Genomic DNA, 21,274 nt, shown 5'->3' with positions numbered 1-21,274 from the left:
CCAATTTTATTAATTCTCCAGGGGGCGGAATTGTCTTTTTTGTTATTGTTACTAGGGATCAAACCTAGGGGCACTCTACCACTGAGCTATATCCCCAACTCTTTTTATTTTTTATTTTTGAATGAGACCTAAGTTGGCACCTCAAACTTGTGATCCTCCTTCCTCAACCTCCCAAATAGCTGGACTTACAGGGGTGTGCCATCTTGTGCTAGGTTACTTTTATTTGAGCTGAAAATTAGAAATATAAATCTCTGATCCAAGATGGCGGCCTAGAGAGAGACTGCACCCCCAGTCGCTCCAGAACCCAGGAGTTAAGAAGGGGAGGCACTGAGAGACTCGGACTGAAATAGAGCCACAGGTGAGTCTGCCCACTGGGTAAAGTTCGGCCCGGGTGGCAGGCCCAGATAGAGGTGGCTTATCGGAGCCGGGCAGGGCAGCTAGAGTCATCCACAGGCAGCCCTGCGCACTCCTGCGGTGGGCCCCGCCCACACAGCCAGCTTCTCCAGGTTCTCGGAACGGAACTGGCCCGCTAGTGAGAGCCTTTCTGACCAGAACAAGCTCCGAGTCCCGGAGCCACTGCAGCGCAACGTACTCCGGCACACAAGCAGCTTCAGGGACCAGGATAGGGCAGCCAGAGACCTCCCCAAGTAGCCTGGACCCCTGCGGTGGGAGGTGCCTTTCAAGGCTAGCTTCTCAGACCAGACCTCCCAGTGAGAGGTTTTCTACATAGAACCAGCCACAAGTCCCCGAACCAACGGAGAGCTTCGATCCGCAAGCAGCCTCTGGAATCAGGGCAGGGCAGCCGGAGAACTCTTCAGGCAGCTCTGCCCACTCCGGTCGCAGGCTCTCTTCACAGGGCGATCCAAGATGGCGGCCTAGAGGGTGACTGCACCCCCAGTCGCTCCAGAACCCAGGAGTTAAGAAGGGGAGGCACTGAGAGACTCGGACTGAAATAGAGCCACGGGTGAGTCTGCCCACTGGGTAAAGCTCGGCCCGGGTGGCAGGCCCAGATAGAGGTGGCTTATCGGAGCAGGGCAGGACAGCTAGAGTCTTCCCAAGATAGCCTTCCACACTCCGGCAGTGGGCTCCTCCCACACGGCCAGCTGCATGGTGCAGGCCCACAGTGAGAGCATTTCCACACAGAACCAGTTCCAAACCGTGGAACCAGTAGGGGGCTAGGGGCAGTTTTCTTCGGATGCGCTGCTTTATCAGATTCCTCCAAGACATCAGGCTACTGAAGGCTGGGAGGTGATACACTGGAAATCTACCGGGACACTATAAACCAATAGCGGAAAACTGCAATATCTCAGGGTCCCACTGACAGCTGACCAATATGAGAAAACAAGGGAAGAAAATGTCCCAAACAAACCTAGATACTACATCAATAAAACCCAATGACAGCACAGCAGAAGAAATGTCAGAAAGGGAGTTCAGAATGTATGTAATTAAAACGATCAGGAAAGCTAATGAGGAGATGAAAGAGCAAATGCAGGCATTGAAGGAGGAGATGAAAGAGCAAATGCAGGCATTAAATGATCGCACCAATCAACAGTTAAAAGAGCAAATACGGGAAGCAAGAGATCATTTCAATAAAGAGTTAGAGATACTGAAAAAAAAAAACAAACTGAAATACTTGAAATGAAGGAAACAATAAACCAAGTTAAAAACTCCATAGAAAGCATAACCAATAGGATAGAACACCTGGAAGACAGAACCTCAGACATTGAAGACAAATTATTTAACCTTGAAAGCAAAGTTGGCCAAACAGAAAAGATGGTAAGAAATCATGAACAGAATCTACAAGAATTATGGGATATCATGAAAAGGCCAAATTTAAGAATTATTGGGATTGAGGAAGGCTTAGAGAAACAAACCAAAGGAATGAACAATCTATTCAATGAAATAATAACAGAAAATTTCCCAAATCTGAAGAATGAAATGGAAAACCAGATATAAGAGGCTTATAGAACTCCAAACATACAAAATTACAACAGACCCACACCAAGGCACATTATTATGAAAATACCTAACATACAAAATAAAGACAGAATTTTAAAGGCTGCGAGAGAAAAGAATCAAATTATTCAGAGGGAAACCAATAAGAATATCAGCAGATTTTTCAATCCAGACCCTAAAAGCTAGAAGGGCCTGGAACAACATATACCAAGCACTGAAAGAAAACGGATGCCAACCAAGAATCTTATACCCAGCAAAACTTACCTTCAAATTTGACGATGAAATAAGATCCTTCCATGATAAACAAAAGCTAAAGGAATTTACAAAAAGAAAGCCAGCATTACAGAACATTCTCAGCAAAATATTCCATGAGGAAGAGATGAAAAACAACGATGCAAATCAGCAACAGGAGGCGCTAGCCTAAAGGAATAGCCAAATAAAGGAGAAACCAAATCATGTCAAAAACAAATATGAGTCAATTGACCGGGAATACAAATCATATCACAATAATAACCCTGAATGTCAATGGCCTGAATTCATCAATCAAAAGACACAGACTGGCAGATTGGATTAAAAACAAAAATCCAACAATATGCTGCCTGCAAGAGACTCATCTCATAGAAAGAGATACCCACAGACTAAAGGTGAAAGGATGGGGAAAAACATACCATGCACACAGACACAGCAAAAAAGCTGGAGTATCCATCCTCATTTCAGATAATGTGGACTTCAAACCAAAACTAGTCAGAAGGGATAAAGAAGGACATTACATGCTGCTTAAGGGAAGCATAAATCAGCAAGACTTAACAATCATAAATATCTATGCCCCGAACATTGGCTCATCCACGTACGTCAAACAAATCCTTCTCAATTCCAGAAATCAAATAGACCACAACACAATAATACTAGGCGATTTTAACACACCTCTCTCACCACTGGATAGATCGTCCAAACAAAAATTGAATAAAGGAACTATAGATCTCAACAACACAATCAACAATTTAGACTTAACGGACATATATAGAATATACCATCCAACAAAGAACGAATACACTTTCTTCTCAGCAGCACATGGATCCTTCTCTAAAATAGACCATATTTTATGCCACAAAGCTACTGTTAGCAAATACAAGAAGATAGAGATACTACCTTGTACTCTATCAGATCATAATGGATTGAAATTAGAAATAAATGACAGAATAAAAAACAGAAACTTCTCCAATACCTGGAGATTAAATAATACACTATTATATGATGAATGGATAACAGAAGACATCAGGAGGGAAATAAAAAAATTCTTAGAAGTAAACGAGAACAAAGACACATCATATCAAAATCTCTGGGACACTATGAAAGCAGTACTTAGAGGAAGATTTATTTCATGGGGTGCATTCAAAAAAAGAAGTAGAAATCAACAAATAAATGACTTAACACTACAGCTCAAAGCCCTAGAAAAAGAAGAGCAGACCAATACCAAAAGTAGTAGAAGACAGGAAATAGTTAAAATCAGAGCCGAAATCAACGAAATTGAAACAAAAGAAACAATTGGAAAAATTAACAAAATAAATAGTTGGTTCTTTGAAAAAATAAACAAAATTGATAAACCCTTAGCCACACTAACAAAGAGAAAGAGGGAGAAAACTCAAATTCCTAAAATTCGGAATGAACAAGGAAACATCACAACAGACACGAGTGAAATACAAAACATAATTAGAAGCTATTTCGAAAATCTATATTCCAACAAAACAGAAAACCTCGAAGACATCAACAGATTTCTAGAGACATATGAATTACCTAAACTGAACGAGGAGGACATACACAACTTAAATAAACCAATTTCAAGCAATGAAATAGAAGAGGTCATCAAAAGCCTACCAACAAAGAAAAGTCCGGGACCAGATGGGTTCTCAGCCGAGTTCTACAAAACCTTTAAAGAAGAGCTCATTCCAATACTCCTCAAACTATTCCATGAAATAGAAGAGGAGGGAACCCTCCCAAACTCGTTCTATGAAGCCAATATCACCCTGATACCTAAACCAGACAGAGACACATCGAGAAAAGAAAATTTCAGACCAATATCCTTAATGAACATCGATGCAAAAATTCTCAACAAAATTTTAGCAAATCGCATACAAATATATATTAAAAAGATAGTGCACCACGATCAAGTGGGTTTTATCCCAGGGATGCAAGGTTGGTTCAACATTCGGAAATCAATAAATGTCATTCACCATATCAACAGACTTAAAGTTAAGAATCACATGATTATTTCAATAGATGCAGAAAAAGCATTCGATAAAATACAGCATCCCTTCATGCTCAAAACACTAGAAAAAATTGGGGTAGTGGGAACATTCCTTAACATTATAAAGGCAATCTACGCTAAGCCCATGGCTAATATCATTCTAAATGGTGAAAAACTGAAAGCGTTCCCCCTAAAAACTGGAACAAGGCAGGGATGCCCTCTTTCACCGCTTCTATTCAACATCGTCCTTGAGACTCTAGCCAGAGCAATCAGACAAACCAAAGAAATTAAAGGGATACGAATAGGAAAAGAAGAACTCAAACTATCCCTGTTCGCTGATGACATGATTATATATTTAGAGGAACCTGGAAATTCCACCAGAAAACTTTTAGAACTCATAAGTGAATTCAGTAAAGTAGCAGGTTACAAGATCAATGCTCATAAATCCAATGCATTTTTATACATAAGTGATGAATCTTCAGAAAGAGAAGTTAGGAAAACTACCCCATTCACAATAGCCTCGAAAAAAATAAAATACTTGGGAATCAATCTCACAAAAGAGGTGAAAGACCTCTACAATGAGAACTACAGAACACTAAAGAAAGAAATTCAAGAAAACCTTAGAAAATGGAAAGATCTCCCATGTTCCTGGATAGGCAGAATTAATATTGTCAAAATGGCTATACTACCTAAAGTGCTATACAGATTCAATGCAATTCCAATTAAAATCCCAATGATGTACCTTGCAGAAATAGAGCAAGCAATTATGAAATTCATCTGGAAGAATAAAAAACCTAGAATAGCTAAAGCAATCCTCAGTAGCAAGAGCGAAGCAGGGGGTATTGCAATACCAGATCTTCAACTCTACTACAAAGCAATAGTAACAAAAACGGCATGGTATTGGTACCAAAATAGACAGGTGGATCAATGGTACAGAATAGAGGACATGGACACAAACCCAAATAAATACAATTTTCTCATACTAGACAAAGGGGCCAAAAATATGCAATGGAGGAAAGATAGCCTCTTCAACAAATGGTGCTGGGAAAACTGGAAAACCATATGCAATAGAATGAAATTAAACCCCTATCTCTCACCCTACACAAAACTCAACTCAAAATGGATCAAGGACCTCGGAATCAGACCAGAGACCCTGCATCTTATAGAAGAAAAAGTAGGTCCAAATATTTAACGTGTCGGCTTAGGATCAGACTTCCTTAACAGGACTCCCATAGCACAAGAAATAAAAGCAAGAATCAACAACTGGGATAGATTCAAACTAAAAAGCTTTCTCTCAGCAAAGGAAACTATCAGAAATGTGAAGAGAGAGCCTATGGAGTGGGAGAATATCTTTGCCAACCATACCTCAGATAGAGCGCTAATTTCCAGAATCTATAAAGAACTCAAAAAACTCTACACGAAGAATACAAATAATCCAATCAACAAATGGGCTAAGGAAATGAACAGACACTTCACAGAAGATGTACAAATAATCAACAGATATATGAAGAAATGTTCAACATCCCTAGTAATAAGGGAAATGCAAATCAAAACTACCCTAAGATTTCATCTCACCCCAATTAGAATGGCGATTATCAAGAATACAAGCAACAATAGGTGTTGGCGAGGATGTGGTGAAAAAGGAACACTCATACATTGCTGGTGGGGTTGCAAATTAGTGCAGCCACTCTGGAAAGCAGTGTGGAGATTCCTCAGAAAGCTTGGAATGGAAACACCATTTGACCCAGCTATCCCACTCCTTGGCCTATACCCAAAGGACTTAAAATCAGCATACTACAGAGATACAGCCACATCAATGTTCATTGCTGCTCAATTCACCATAGCCAGATTGTGGAACCACCCTAGATGCCCTTCAGTTGATGAATGGATAAAGAAACTGTGGCATATTTATACAATGGAATATTACTCCGCAATGAAGAATGATAAAATTATGGCATTTGTAGGCAAATGGACGAAATTGGAGAATATCATGCTAAGTGAGATAAGCCAATCTCAAAAAACTAAAGGACGAATGATCTCGCTGATAAGCGGATGAGGACATATAATGGGGGGTGGGAGGGGTTAGCATTAGGTTTAGGGTTAGGTTTAGGGTTAGGGATAAGGAGAGCGGTAAGAATGAAGGAAAGAAGGACTGTATAGAGGGAAAAGAGGGGTGGGAGGGGTGGGGGGGAAGGGAAAAAAAATAAACATCATTGCCCTATGTAAACGTATGATTACACAAATGGTATGCCTTGACTCTATGTACAAATAGAGAAACAACGTATCCCATTTGTATACAATTAAAAAAAATAAATATATAAAAAAATAAAAAAAAAAAGAAATATAAATCTCCAATAGTTGAAGATGGTTAAATGAACTGTACTGCACTCATGAAATGAAATGCTATTTACCCATTAAAGCCAAAGTGTTAAAGATGTGTTGTGGATATTGCCTGTGTCCTTAATACAGGAAAAAGATGAATTACAACCATATGAACAATTTAGTTTAAAATATTCAGTATAGGGGAAAATGAAGTAGACTTTTTAATAGTTTATATCTTATTGATGGAACTATGGGAAACTTTTATTTTCTTCCTTAGTAAATGACCAGGCTTACTGTAACATTTTCAACGTTTATTGTTGTTATTATTGTCTTTTAAGATACTAAAACTGGAAAACCCAGAACTGCTTTTGTTAAAATTGGTTTGAAAAATCCCTGCTAACCCTTGTGACCATTACTAAGAAGTGGAGAAACAAAGTGTGGTATGTTCATTTAATAGAATGTTACAAGCTCTTTAAAGCAATGAATTAGTTCCACAAACCTCACTATTAAGGACAATTTGAATGGAAAAATAACTGCAGAATATGTGGACTGTAAGAGCTTCATTTTCCTACAAACACACAGGACCATACTCCTCAGCCTTTAGGAACTCTGACCAGAATTGGGTGTAGCCAGAATCACTTCAGGAAGCTCCAACACCTTTGCATAATGAGTCTGTCCCCTGGGGTTGGTGTCCCTCCCCTGCTGTTAGATTAAGTCAGGTCACCTGGCTCTAAAAATCACCATATCTGCTCATTTGTCTGTCCTCCCTCTGTCCCTTCAGAAGGTTATTTCTGTGGAATGGAGGTCTTGTCTATCATAGTCTTTATAACACCCCTGGTCTCCCCCTTAGAAAGGTGTGACTTCCTGAGTGTGTTCAACAGACTACAGCTGAGCTTGTCCCAGACCTGGGCAAAGCCCAGGAACCACAGCACCCAGGTGAGGTGCCCTCTGAACTAGCTGTAGCACCACCAGCAGTGAGAGCCCCAGTGTCCCTCTCACCTGTGCTGCGACTGCTCCTGCCTCATCGGTACCCTATCTGGTAGCCGTCCTTAATGCTGAGCCACACACCAGGCATAGCCACATCATCCACTCAGAGCTATCATTTAGGGGAGGGATGATTATTCCAGAAATGGAGAAGCTGAGGCTCACACTACCATACCAGTTGGGATAAACCCTGCCCTAACCCAGCTGTGACATTATAGCTTGTACTCATCTTGAATGCAGGGAAGGTTTTTGCCTTGTGAAAATGATGCGGCAGGTTCTGGATTTATAAATTCTGATCAGTTGACTAGAACAATTGATTCCTGGGGACCAGGGGCCTCAGATCCATCACAATATTACAGAAGTAACACTGAGAATAACCAATCAGGCAATGATTTATTTAGTAAGCATATTGGGTGATGATTGCAGATTGTAGAATAGCAATGGACACGTCCTGCCAAGATTAAGCTCACATTCTACTGGGAGTACATGATAAAAATCTGCAAATAACCACAGAATATGAAAAAATACAATAAAGCTGTGCACAGCACATGGTTGACTGCAGATGTTTCCAGAGTGTCTGCTAAGAGGAATTTGTAAAGAGATGGCATAGTGCAGGAGGCAGTTACAGAGACACAATTTGAATAAAGCAACCACAGTGGAGAACATCAAGGTACACAACTCATGGGGACCTAGTGAGAACTGTTCTTAACAGAGGCACCAGCTTGCACAGGTTTATTGTTAGGGAGAGTGTGGTATACTGTATCAAATGAAGGACGTGCAACGAGACAGATGGAGCTAGAGAATGAGCAAGACTTATCACTTGGGTCAGGGGACAGTGAGACCCTGACTTATAGTTGTTAGGTGACAAACCACTAAGGTCTTCCCTTTGCTCAGGATGGTTAATCATTGACAATAGCCTATGCCCACATTTAGCTATTTAAGGTGAAAAATTTAAGATTAATATTTTCGACAACTTCTGATCCTGGAATGATGGCTAGGTCATTGGACATTCAGATACAGAGCGTTTCTATCAGGCAGCATACTCTGCTAGACTCCAGTCTATAGAGCATGGTGGGGCTTGGGAAGCAGTGGGTTGTAGATTACTTTACAATTTTGTTGTGGCCCCTGCTATCTGAGAAAAAATGAATTGAGCTACACTATCTAAAGGTCCTTCAGCCAAACTCCACAGGGATCCAGAATCTAAGTTTGAATAGGAAAACATAAAGGTACTGGAAGAAACTATTGGAGAATTCCTTCCCCATAGAGTTTCGCACACAACCTTAAGGCATAAAAATAAAGATTGTTAAGTATACTTTTTAAAATTCAAAATTGTATGTTGCCAAAAGTGCCATGAAGGAAGAAAACAATGAACTAGAAAATATGTCAGTATTAGTACTGACAAAGAGTTCATTTCCTTAATATATGAAGAGCTCATGTGTTAATAAGAAAATGACTCCTGGTTCAGAAGAACATTGGACAAAGCAGGGTCAGAGGCAATTTAGAGACAGATCTACAAATCTCTCAGCACTGAAAAAAAGATACTCTACCTCTGATTATAATAGAAACAAATCTAGAGTGTGCTGGAATCCCATTTTCATCTGTCCCTGTTGTCATGGATCAGAACATTTGTTCATGCCCTGGGTCAGGAGCGGGCAGGTGAGCTGACCTGACTATCTGAAGCCTGAACATGCACCATGGACATTTTCTGCTCCAAATGCACACACCTGGGATCCAGCAGTTTTACTTTAGCCAGTTTTCCTGTGGAGTAACTCATGTGCAGGTTATTCATTGTACTGTTGTTCAGAATAAAGAGGAATTTGGAAAGTAAATTTCCACTGGTGGAAGGATAGTGAAATGCTTTTTGGCACATTTGTCCTCTGGAAGCATATCCAGTCACCTAAAGGGATCTGAGCCTCGTCGTTACTTATAGAAGGTTTATGAGGCAGTGAGACAGTTTACTTCTGGGAAGAAAGGAATGGTATATGTTTGTTTATTTGTTTCAGTTAACTCTGATAGCTGCGAGAATCCACAATACTCAGAAGCATTTGATGCCTTCGGGAGGGAGTCACCCCAGAGCAGAGGTGGGAGGGAGACTTATCAGACTTGTGTTTTCCCCCCTGAACTGAACTGTTGTACTATCAAGTAAATGTCAGGAATAAAATCTTACAAAGGGACCAAGGAAAGACATTATCATATCTACAAAGCAGACATTTTACCACCCACAGACCCTCACAAAGAAAACAATCCAGTGTGTTTCAGTAAAAACAAAAGTGAACCTAGATCAGGAGGTAGGGATGATAGGGAAAAGAAGAGAGGTCAAAAACTGGTGGAAGGTCTGGTAATGTAATTGACTGTTGACTATGGTAAGGAGGTGATTATTTTTGTGTGTTTTGTAAAACATGGAAGCCACTGTGACTAAGAGGAGAGCCTTATGGGATTTGGAGAAGATTGGCCAGTTGAGCTCTCTCTGGGGAGCTGGGCTTGACCTTGACCAGGGCAAATTGGAAGGCTCTGTGTCTGATGAAAGTTCTGGTGGGTAAACTGGTGGGTAGACATCTGTGTAACTCTTCTCATTTTGGTTTTTTTTTTTTATTTTTAAATTTTTTAAGTTATAGATGGATACGATACCTTTATTTTATTTATTTTTTTTTGTGGTGTTGAAGATTGAACCCATTGCCTTACATGTGCTAGGCAAGCACTCTACCACTGAGCTACAACTCCAGCCCCCTCATTTTATTAATTTTAGTGGTAAGTCAAGAGCAAGGGTCATTGTAGAGAGGATAACAAAGATGGCTTTCATGTGGCACCAAGGACATAAAGATGCCTGGCCCAGCACCTCATCTGGGTGGAGGTGAAAGTTGTAAGCTGCCAAAAGTGAGAGAGGAGGTAAGGGTTCCATGGTATCCAGCACTCCTATTTGCTTGGTGGACAGGGGGAAAGGAACTATGTTCTGTGAACATAGGCAGAGGAGGTTTTCCACTAAACCAGAACTGGAAAGAAGGGGTGGTGGTGGGTTGGGAATAGTGGAAGAGGAAGAATCAATGGGTTGTGTTCAAGTAAGCTGTGGGATTAAATCAGGCCAAGTGGCAGTATCATAGATAACCCATTGAGCTGCTCAGAGTGTATCCCTTCTTACATTTAGGGACTTCCAACCTCACCAGCTCTCTTGTGTATTTTCCTAGGGATAGGGCGCTGTTGACTTTCATCAAGCAGAGAATTCACCCCTCTTGCCTTCTCCATGTCTCCATCACTCCCCTGGAAGATTAGCAGTCCCCAAAAACTGAGCTCAGTTGTTGAATACTGCACATATCTGTTTATGGAGTGGAATGGCTAACATTTGGAAGGGTGAAAGTCATTATAACAAATCATTTTTCCCAAAAAAAGAATATAGAGAATTAGAACTAGATGTTACTATAGATTACCTGGTCACATTTGCAAACATAGGAGCAGACCAAGACCTTGGGTAACAGTTGCCTACCTTTCCTGGATGCCTCAGATGGTGACAATGTTGTAATTCACAGCTTAAAAACCTAACTCATAAAGTCAGCATGTGGCTTCTCAGAAGACTCTGTCTCCCTAGCATGTTGTATTTCAAATTCTTTTTCTTAGATTTGTTGTAATTTTCCATTGCATGAATCATCTACTGCTTCACTTCCATGACACCTCCCATACTCATCCTAATAATTAAGTGAACAATGACATTTCTAAGTTCTATTTAACTTTCTTATTAAGACAGATTTCGCTGATTAAAAGGTTCCAAAAATATTCTGTGAAAAATGATCAAATGTTGATGTTATCCAGTAGAGATAGTATACTTGGAAGCATGTCTTCCATCTGCCCTTGATTCTAGCAGAGAATGACATAGTAATTAATCAACGGTGATGAATCAGATTAACTAGAAGTCTGGCAATTTAGCTTCAAGAGTGTGAAATACATTGATGGAAGACGTATTTGAAAATGTTTCAAAGTTTTTGCTTTTAATATTTTATACTTAAATATCTTGAAATCAAAAAAAATCTTGAAACCATATATTCTATTATATGTCTCAGTGATTTTGCTTAATCTTTGTTATTGTTTGTTTTAAAATAAAATGCTCGTCCTGTGAAACACTAATTGGGATATCCATGCATGTTTGCCACTCATAAGAGAGTCACTTTGCCATATTTTAAATGAAAATGTGAGCATTAAGAAGATTGATACAGTTGGTTCTTCAACATTGAAGAGTGTGAGAGAAAGCAGCCCTCTTACAGGTACCTTTCTAGATGGTACATATAAAAAGCCAGCAAAAGACTGATATCCTTCAAACCAACAATTTCATTTCTAGAAATTTATCTGAAGGAACTAAATGGCCAGATGTGCAAAAGAACATGCAGTAGGGATAGTCATAGCAACCGTGCAAGATGGGCCTCAGTCTACCTCCATGTGCAGAATAAGAGAACAGTTAAATTATAATCTATATAAATGTGTAATACATATAGCATGATCCCATGAAGATATATATGTGACTGTGTGTTTCTGTGTTTATGTATTTATGCAAGTGTGTGTCTGTGTGGGGGTGTTGGTGTGTCTGGGTATCTGTGTGTATCTATATGCATCTGTGTGTGTCTGTGCACATGTCTATCTGTGTGAATGCACATACGTGTCTATGCATGCTTGTCTATGTCTGTGGGTGTATACAGACAGTGTGTATGTGTTATCAGCACATATGGAGAAAAAGTTTAGAATAACTGCACCAAAATGTTGAAAGTTTCATTACATGATAACAAATGGTATGTTTTGTGGACTATTTATATTTTCTGTTTCATATTCATGGATTAGTTTTATTTTTTTAATCTTATGAAAACTCAGAAGTTCACAAGTAACTTAATGTGTCTTTTTTTTTTTTTTTTTTTTTTTTTTTTGCGGTGCTGGGGATTGAACTCAGGGCCTTAGTGCTTGCGAGGGGAGCACTCTACCAACTGAGCTATCTCCCCAGCCCTTAATGTGTCTTTAGATAATCATAGAGGTTCCTTTCTCCTGGCTACATATATAACAGACTCACTTTTCTGGTGAAATTCCTGGTTTATTAAAATCAGTGTTTATGACAATGGTTAGATTTTATTGAGTTATTTGATATTTTATCTCCATTGAATTTTTTTGGAGAAACAGTTCTCATGTTTTCAGGACAAATAAATGTGTTGTTACATCATGTATTATTTACCAGTGCACATTAGTTCCCTTTCTTCTTTACAGATGGTGACGTTAAGAGACAGTCTGAACAACGGCGCTATACAGTTAGTTTGCCTCCTGAGGGGTACGCTCCCTGTTTGCCAGAGCCCAGCGGCTGCACGGATTCTGACAGTGCCTCCAGTGGTGCGAATGCAGAAGGTGAAATACTGGGTGGTAAGAAAGGGGAACATCTTTGCAGACAAATCTTTATATTCTAATATCACAAATTAATCATCTAAATTGATAATTAGAGGAATATGGGTAAACATATCATTGTATAACCAACCACATGGTGTACTGAAACATATTTTACAACTATTAAGATGATTATAGGCCAGGCACAGTAGCACATGCCTATAATCCCAGCAACTCAGGCAGAAATGTCACAAGTTCAAAACCAGCCTCAACAACTTAGCAAGACCCTGTCTCAAAATAAAATATAAAATAATGACTGGGGATATGGCTCAGTAGTTAAGCACCTCCGGATTCAACCCCAGTATAAAAAAAGAAGATTATAAAAGAACTGGTAATTGGGGGCTGGGGTTGTAGCTCAAGTGGTAGAGTGCTTACCTCGCATGTATGAGGAACTGGGTTCAATCCTCAGCACCTCATATAAATAAATAAAAATCTATTGACAATGAAAAATTATTAAAAAATTAAAAAGAACTGGTAATAATAGAAAGAAATACTTAGAATGGAGGAATTTGGAAGTCTGGTATTACATCAAAATGTTAACAGTAGTTGTCTTGATTGATACACTTTTTTTCTTATTTTCCAAGCTTTTTAAAATTTCTGAAAAGTTTATTATCAAGGAATTAAATTATATTGTATCTCTTTTGGAAAAAGATTCATCTATTACAATTACATTTGTTCCATTGTTGTTAATAATGAAAGAAAATCAAGTGTCCATGTATTTAATGGAATTCACTGTTGGAATTAAGGGATGATATTGCATTTTACATTTGTACTTTAAAAGTGAAATGGTGGGCTGGAGTTGTGACTTAGTCATAGAGCACTTGTCTGGCATGTGTAAGGCACTGGGTTCAATTCTCAGCACCATATATAAATAAATTTTTTAAAAAGTGAAATGGTTATTTTTCCCATTTAACCATTTGAAAACTTAAGAGGAATTTAGAGTCTTCAGTTAAAAAAATTTTCCCTAGATGACTTTAGCAAGTATAAACTAAGAAAGTCTATGCTATAAACCTTGATTAATTAAGAAAATGCAGTTTTCTAGTACATTAATCTTTCTGGCTTCCTAAAGGATCAGAGACCATAAAACCGAGAAGCGGGATAACTGAGGTATATGCATACATTTTTTTTTTCAAGCTTTGTTGAAAATCTTCGAAATATAATTATTAGGTAATTTCTTCAACTAGAAAGTTTAACTGTGTTCTTATGGACATAAATTACTCTGGTGAGTAAATTCATTATGTACTTAATGTGTTGAATGAGAAAATATGTTGGGTTCAATCACATGCTGTTGTATGCAGTTGGTTCTTATCCACACATTTTTGTGTGCAATTATTTCACTCATGTCTTTGTATACAGTTAGTTCGTTTACCTGGCAATGTATGCAGCTGGCTCATATGCTGTTGAACATTGTTAGCACTCCTGTGCTATTGTACACAGTTGGCTCTCATCCTTGTGCCATTGTATACAGTTGGCTTCCATTTGTATGCTGGGGTGTACATTTAGCTCTCACTTACTTGCTACTGCATACATTTAATTATGCTGTTGTCCACAATTGTCTCATTTGCATGCTGTTGTACAGCTGACTCTCACTTACCTGCTTTCATATATAGTTGGTTTTCATACCCTTGTACACAGTTGTACAAATTGTAACTCAGTTATGCCCTGTTGTATGCATTTGATTTACTTATTGCTTTTGTACATAGTTGGCTTTCACTTGTGCTCTGCTGTATGCAGGTGGCCATTTACTGATGTCCCTGTAGGCAGCCTGTGTAAGGGATTCTGGTTGAGAAAGCCTCTCTTTGCTGTAAACAAACAGCACCTCCCAAACTGGTTGTTGGGACTAAGCTAGGACAAACTTCTAGAAAATGGAGTGATGTTAGTACTAAGTAGAAAAATATTTCTCTTACATAAACTTTCTTCATGATCAGGTGTCCTGGTCCCTCAAGTAATTACTTTCTTCCCATGATCTATCTAGCCTATTGCCACCTCCTCCAGGCAGTTTTCTGGGAACATTATGGACTGGTGAGAATTGCTCTAAAAAGAACAGAAGAGGACTGAGTAATTAGGATTCAAACATTTAAATAGCAGTGGCACCCAGGCACATTTAATGGTAACATTATTGAATTTTTGAATCTATTATTACAAGTAACATTTTTAGAAGTTGTTGTTCAAAATATTTCTTTTAATTCTTTTTCTCCTCTGTTTTCTGGTTCCTGGGAGCTATAAATATAGGCTTTTCTGTTTTCAGAAGGAATGGAGGGTGATGGTCACTGCCGGGGGGGTCTGGGGGACAAGGGCAAGAGGGCTAGCAGCAGGCCCAGCCCCTGCCAGTTACTTCCTTAGATTGGACCTTAGAGGACTTAGCAGCAGGTCCAGCACCTGCCAGTTACTTCCTTAGATGGGACCTTAGAGGGCTAGCAGCAGGCCCAGCACCTGCCAGTTACTTCCTTAGATGGGACCTTAGAGGGCTTAGCAGCAGGCCCAGCACCTGCCAGTTACTTCCTTAGATGGGACCTTTTGCACCTGCCGGACCTGAATCCCAACTTTGTGTTTGCCCTCACCATGCAGCACCGTCCTCAGAAGGCCTTTTGGAACATGGATGGTTGCTGTCTGCTGTATGGAATAGCTCCTGTTAATAGGTCCTGTTAATTTAATAAGTCAGCATGAACTGAAGCCATTAACACAGTTTTTCAGAACAGTTTTAAACAACTTATTAATTAAAGTTGGGCTGGGAAGTTGATATTTTGAATGCTTATAACTCATCTCCAAATGTTTTGATTTGCTTTTTCTTATTATTTGTTTATTTATATGTTTTTAAATTATAAACCCCATGAAGTAGGCCACTTAAGAACATTTGAAAAGACAAGATTCAAGCAAAGGTATGAATCAGCACTGTTTACTTATGTTACCCATGTCCTCCAAAATGAAAGAATATTCACAGAATCCTGTGCTGTGCTGCATCAGGCTAGAGCAGGGTGCCAACGGAGGCCTGCTGCCTTCTGGAGCCTTGAGGCCTTGAGGGACTTGATAGGAGCCTGCAGCAGGAAGAGTGAGGGCCCAGCATGTACAGTTCTTTCTGACCACCTCCCAGGGTCATGTGGGAATAAGATAGAAACATCAAAGGGGAGAGAAAGAAGATGTTTTGAATTTCTTCAGTTAAAATTTTAAGCAAAGAGAACATGAGGACTAAAGCTGGAAAAGAAAATGTCAGATTGTCCCTACTTTTCAAAGAAAGACTTCCAATTGTTGATTTTATTTGGATTGCCAAATCAACTAATCATCTGGATGGTAACTTCTTAAGACTATGAGAGATAAGACCTGGCTTATGTTTGCCTTTGCTGCTACCATTTCTGGCCCCTGCCAATTTCTCCACATATTTGCGCTCAGGATTCTGCCCAAACCTGTTCTGTAAGTACCAGTCCATGGGCAGCTTAGAATGATTGTCCTCAAGACCCCCACCACCCAGGTGCAGCATTGAATCTGTCCTTCACATTCACATCTGGATTCCTCATGGGCTACTCCTCCATTGCCTCCAGGAAGCCTTCTTTGAACCCTTAGTCTGAGCCTCTCATGATAACATTTGCCATAGGCCTGTATTTGGATCTAGCAGTCCTGAGCTCCATGAGACTGTACTGTGTCCTTTGTCTCATTGTCTCTGGTTCCTGGCCTAGAGCCTTGTGAAAAGTCAGAATTCAGTACTTATTAACTGTATTAAACTTGTTCCAGAGCTTGAGTGTATCTGTGACAAAGACAGGACTGTGCTCAGAAGCCAGAACAAGACCCAGATATCAGTAATTCATTCCACTCTGCCTCCTGTCTTTCAAAGATTCCAGATTCTTTCAGTTTATCATTTGTTAGATGGGAAGAATTATAGGAAAGGGAAGTGACATTGTTAAACCTGAATTCCAGTCTTAAAATGCATAATTTTATGCAAATGTGATTTGCTTTGAGAACTCTCCCCACCTGGACTGTGGGTTAAATTGCAGCAGAACTGTAGGTAAATGAAGGTTCCTGCTCTTTCCTCTTCCACAGGGCACAATTTCTCTTCATGTTTCAAGTTCTCCAGAAGCCTGTGAACCCTTGGCTACTAGTTCCAGAACAATCCTCTCTACAGATTATACCAACAGAAAGCCTTCCTTTTAGCAGATTTTCTGTGGGAAATGCACACCAACCTTCTTTAGCATGTTAACTCATTTATTTGGCAGGAACACTGCTTTGCTCATTGTCTTGGAACATCCATAGGATGCTGCCCTACATGAAGTTATGTAATCTATTGCAGTGATATTAAAATTCCTCTGGGGTGGTAATGTTTGTCCTCAGAATATACTGAATCACATCATCTCTGGGTGAATCACCTTACAGGATTTGGGGACTCTGGATGATGTCTAGTAGATAACACTAGGAAGAAGCTACAGAGTAGAAAGTGCCCTAGTCTTACTATACTCCAGAAGCATGTCCCTGAGCTGCTTAATTTCTAGAAGGAAGTATCTCTTATCCCCACCATTCCTAAATGGTTACACCAGCCAGAAAAGTGCACATGGGTAAACTGTCAAGTTTTCGTCCAAAGTTCAACTCTGTGTTGGTGAAAAAGGAGCAGGGCTGCCAGTATTTGAGAGTTCAGTTCAAGGAAAATGTGAATCATTAAATTCATTAGGTTTTGGAAATGTTTTCTTTGTATCAAGTCAGAGCACAGGAAAGCCATATACCTGGTTTTTATTACTGTATCTTTCCATAAAAAAAAATATCTTGGAGTTTCATTTTTATATTCATCTTTTATTGTAGATTAATTATTGTTTGTTTTTCTTTGCTAATTATAAAACTATCTATTAAGATCTTATTACTTAACTGAGTGCAGTGGCGTGCACCTGTAATCCCCGCAGATCAGGAGGCTGAGGCAGGAGAATCTCGAGTTCAAAGCCAACCTCAGCAAAAGCAAGGTGCTAAGCAACTCAGTGGGATCCTGTCTCTAAATAAAATAAAAAAATCAAGCTGGGAATGTGGCTCAGTGATCAAGTGCTCCTGAGTTCAATCCCTGCTACCCCCAAAAAAAGGAGATCTGATTACTGAGCATTGTACAATCACTAATATTTACATAAAAATTCAGAACAATGTTTGGATTTTATGAACTGGTATACTGCTACTTATTGGATATGAGACATGTTAGTTGTTGATTCCCTTTATTCTTTGGCTGCCAGGAAGCTCAGCCTTCAGCTTTTCATTGTTTTCATTCATTTGCAGTTGTTTTCCTGGACCTCTGTTTTCTGATAGTTGCCATTGAATTATGTAACTCATTCTTCTTAGATTAATTCCTTAAGACATTAAGTTTTCTGAGCTACATCTTTCCTTTTTTGGAAGTATACAGAATTATTGGTGTTCAATAATAGTTCTCTTTATTAAATGCCTTTTAGATGTTTATGTTAGGCCCCAGTGATATGAACATGGCAAACAGGAACCTTGCCTTCCAGATGGTCATACTGGTTGGGGTGGTTCATAATGGAAGCCATCATGGTAGAGGCTGGTGAGCTGTCTAAAGAAGAGGTGATACTGAGGGAACAGAAGGAGGGAGCCTGTGAGCTCAGCCTGAAGAAGGCAGAGCAGAGCCTGAATGCTGACTCAATGTACGCGTCAGCCAGCTGGTGGAAGCAGGACCACACAGAGGACTCACAAGCAAAGGTGTCAAGAAAACCTGTGTTGGTAGAGTGACAAGCTGTGTGTGCTCCACATGGAGGAGGCTAGGTTTGTCCTTTGCCCATTGTGAGTCCAAGGAATAGCAAGAACTTATCTGTGGTCCACACCTTTTCACTCTGGGAAATGAATGAGGAGCTCAGTACGTGATAGAGGAAACACAGAACTGCTTTGAAGGGGTTTCCAAGGTAGGGGCTGTTAGTCTTGGTGACATTTTGCTAGTACAAGATGAGGGAAAGCCAGGCACGGTGTAGCACACCTACAATCCCCATGGCTGAGGAGGCTGAGAGTTCAGAGCCAGCCTCAGCAACTTAGCAAGGCCCTGAGCAACTCTGCAAGGCAAACTTATTTAGAAACTCTGTTTCTAAATAAAATATAAAAAGGGCTAGGGATGTGGCTCAGTGGGTGCAAGCCCTGATACCAAAATAAATAAATAAGATGAGGGAGAGTTTGGGTGGCACCAGGGGTCTGGCTTTTAAGCAGAGAAGACAGGGCAGCAGCTGTTGTGGGTGTCTCCTTATGTGGGTGGTAGGCAAGTGGTTCTGGTCTTGAGGCGAAAGTCCCTGTGGGACATGGTGGTGTTTGGTCTTGAAGGAAGCCCCCACAGAGAACATCGTGTCTGTGTGTTTCCAAGTCTGTGCATGGTCCTACCTGGCCTGGTATCTGACACAAAGCAAGACACAGGAGAAACAATATCTTTAAAAACTAGAGGAGAAGCTGTTGAAAGTCTTTTGTAAACTCTCTGGAGCTCCAGTCATTAAGCAATTCGCATTCCACATGGGGAATGCTTTGTCTGTATTTAGTTACGGCAGGTTGGCCTCCTATACTCTAACTAGACTTGAGCTCCCTCCTCAAGATCTCCATTGAGTTTGAAAATCTGTGTCTTCCCCCTCCAGCTTTATCAAGTGTAGTCATACCGTGTTTCCTCCCCATACTCCAAATTACTGTGTCAAACTGTGAGGTGCTCATACCCAGTGCAGCTCTGAGCCATGGCAACTCCCATCTCTGTGTCTGCTTTCAGTGGCAGAGGTTAGGCATGTACTTGTGTCTGAACACACATTGGAACATGGTCAGAAACAGATGGGTATGTTTGTTCCCACACCCCAATCTTGACATGCCTCATCAAGACCATCAGAATGTATATCTTTTTGTACTTAAACTATCACAGTGAGTCAAGTCAAGAAGAGGAATTTTGAAAACAGAACTAGATGCTGCATTTCCACTGCATGAATTCCGTGTTTCATAACACTGGTTTTCTGTTGGTGTGAAACTGTTATGTGTCATTCCAATAACTGATGCATTTTATTTTGTAACTGAAATAACTTCACATTTCCTCTGTAGATTTCTTGCCTTCTCCAACGAAGTCTAATTTTAAGCTCTGTGGACCTCCATTATTTCATCACTTCTCCCAGTATGAACATTCTGTGTTCAGTCAACCTTGTGTCACATTCATTTTATGACAAATTTGCCTTTCACATTTGTATCTTTATGGCTCAGTTACTGTTTCTATGCTGCTTCCTTTGCCCCATGTTTGTTAAACACATATGATAGCTAGACTGAGAATTCAGCTTTGCAACAGATAGCAACAAGCTTTGATGCCCTTCCGTCTCCTTAGAAACAGAACCATAACTACGATCTTTAATTTCAACGCTAGCTTCCCAGTGGACCCTCAGCAGGTGTGGGCCTGGGTCCTTGCATGCACATTGCTGAGAACATTGGTGCCCTGAGCTGGACCCTCAGCAGGTGTGGGCCTTGCATGCACATTGCTGAGAACATTGGTGCCCTGAGCTGGCAGCATCTGGAGCACATCCACGTGGTTCGCAGGCCCCCATCAGGACCACCACTTCAATATCCTTTTCCCCAATTAAAGTGAATACTTGTATCAGCTGTTTCTTCCTTTCCCTTTACCAATTTCACACGTCCTTCCATTCACTGATTGACAAGCATGTGTCATTTGAAAGAAAGTAAACTGAGGCATATTTGTTGGGGCGGCCAGCTTGATGACCAGCCTGGTGGGGAATGCCACAGGGGTGAGCTTACTCACTGGACCTGTTCACCGCAGTGGCTGCAGAGGCTGATCTCATAATGTAAAGGGCACAAGCCCCGCCTATGGCTAATGCCAGAACAAGCCCTGGAACTTCTCCAGAAATCCCACATTTACAAATTACACAGAAATGGAAACTTCAGTTTTTGTTTTGTTTTGAACTGAAAATCAAGCAAGTATTTAGGAAAGAGGGCCCTTCCTTTTATATATTCTGACCTTTGAGTGTAGGGAGGTTTCATTGTTGTTTTCCCTACAATAGAGAATATTTTGTTTTTCTTTACTACAAAAATGTTAATCAAAGAAAAGTCAAGCACTGCAGAGTTTACACAGAAAGTGAAATATCACCTCAGGACTCGAGAAAGATGTTCTCATATGCATCTTATTGAAATCTCACCCCATGCATATTACATGCAGGTTTCATGTGGCTCATGCCATATTGTGTGTGCTGTCTTATAGACTGCTTTTAATGTATTATGGAGGGTTTTCCTTTTCAGTGTATATAGATATATCATTTTTCCAAGAAGGATTATTTTAAGAATAACTTGGTTTATAACTAGTTTTCCTTCCGCCATTGATCAACCTCCATAAGTTTCTGTAGTGCTCTGCTAGCTCCTTTGTATATAAACACCATTGTA

General features: G+C 40.1%; 1 protein-coding gene across 5 annotated transcripts in view; it reads left to right on the top strand.

The window, feature by feature from the left end:
- Positions 1-21,274, top strand: part of Erich1 (glutamate rich 1) — an 89,457-nt gene that overhangs the window by 31,692 nt on the left and 36,491 nt on the right. For 4 of the 5 annotated variants that reach the window (XM_047550175.1, XM_047550172.1, XM_047550174.1 and 1 more), the window contains exon 3: positions 12,740-12,889. In XM_047550175.1, coding sequence (XP_047406131.1) covers positions 12,740-12,889 — 150 coding nt within the window. The remainder of the gene's footprint in view (positions 1-12,739; positions 12,890-21,274) is intronic. The other variant, XM_047550173.1, reaches the window with a different exon arrangement.

This window comes from Sciurus carolinensis, chromosome 4 (assembly GCF_902686445.1).
Source record: "Sciurus carolinensis chromosome 4, mSciCar1.2, whole genome shotgun sequence".
Classification (NCBI taxonomy): domain Eukaryota; kingdom Metazoa; phylum Chordata; class Mammalia; order Rodentia; family Sciuridae; genus Sciurus; species Sciurus carolinensis.
The sequence above is the reverse complement of the archived record's forward strand: the minus strand, read 5'-3'. Positions and strand labels throughout refer to the sequence as shown.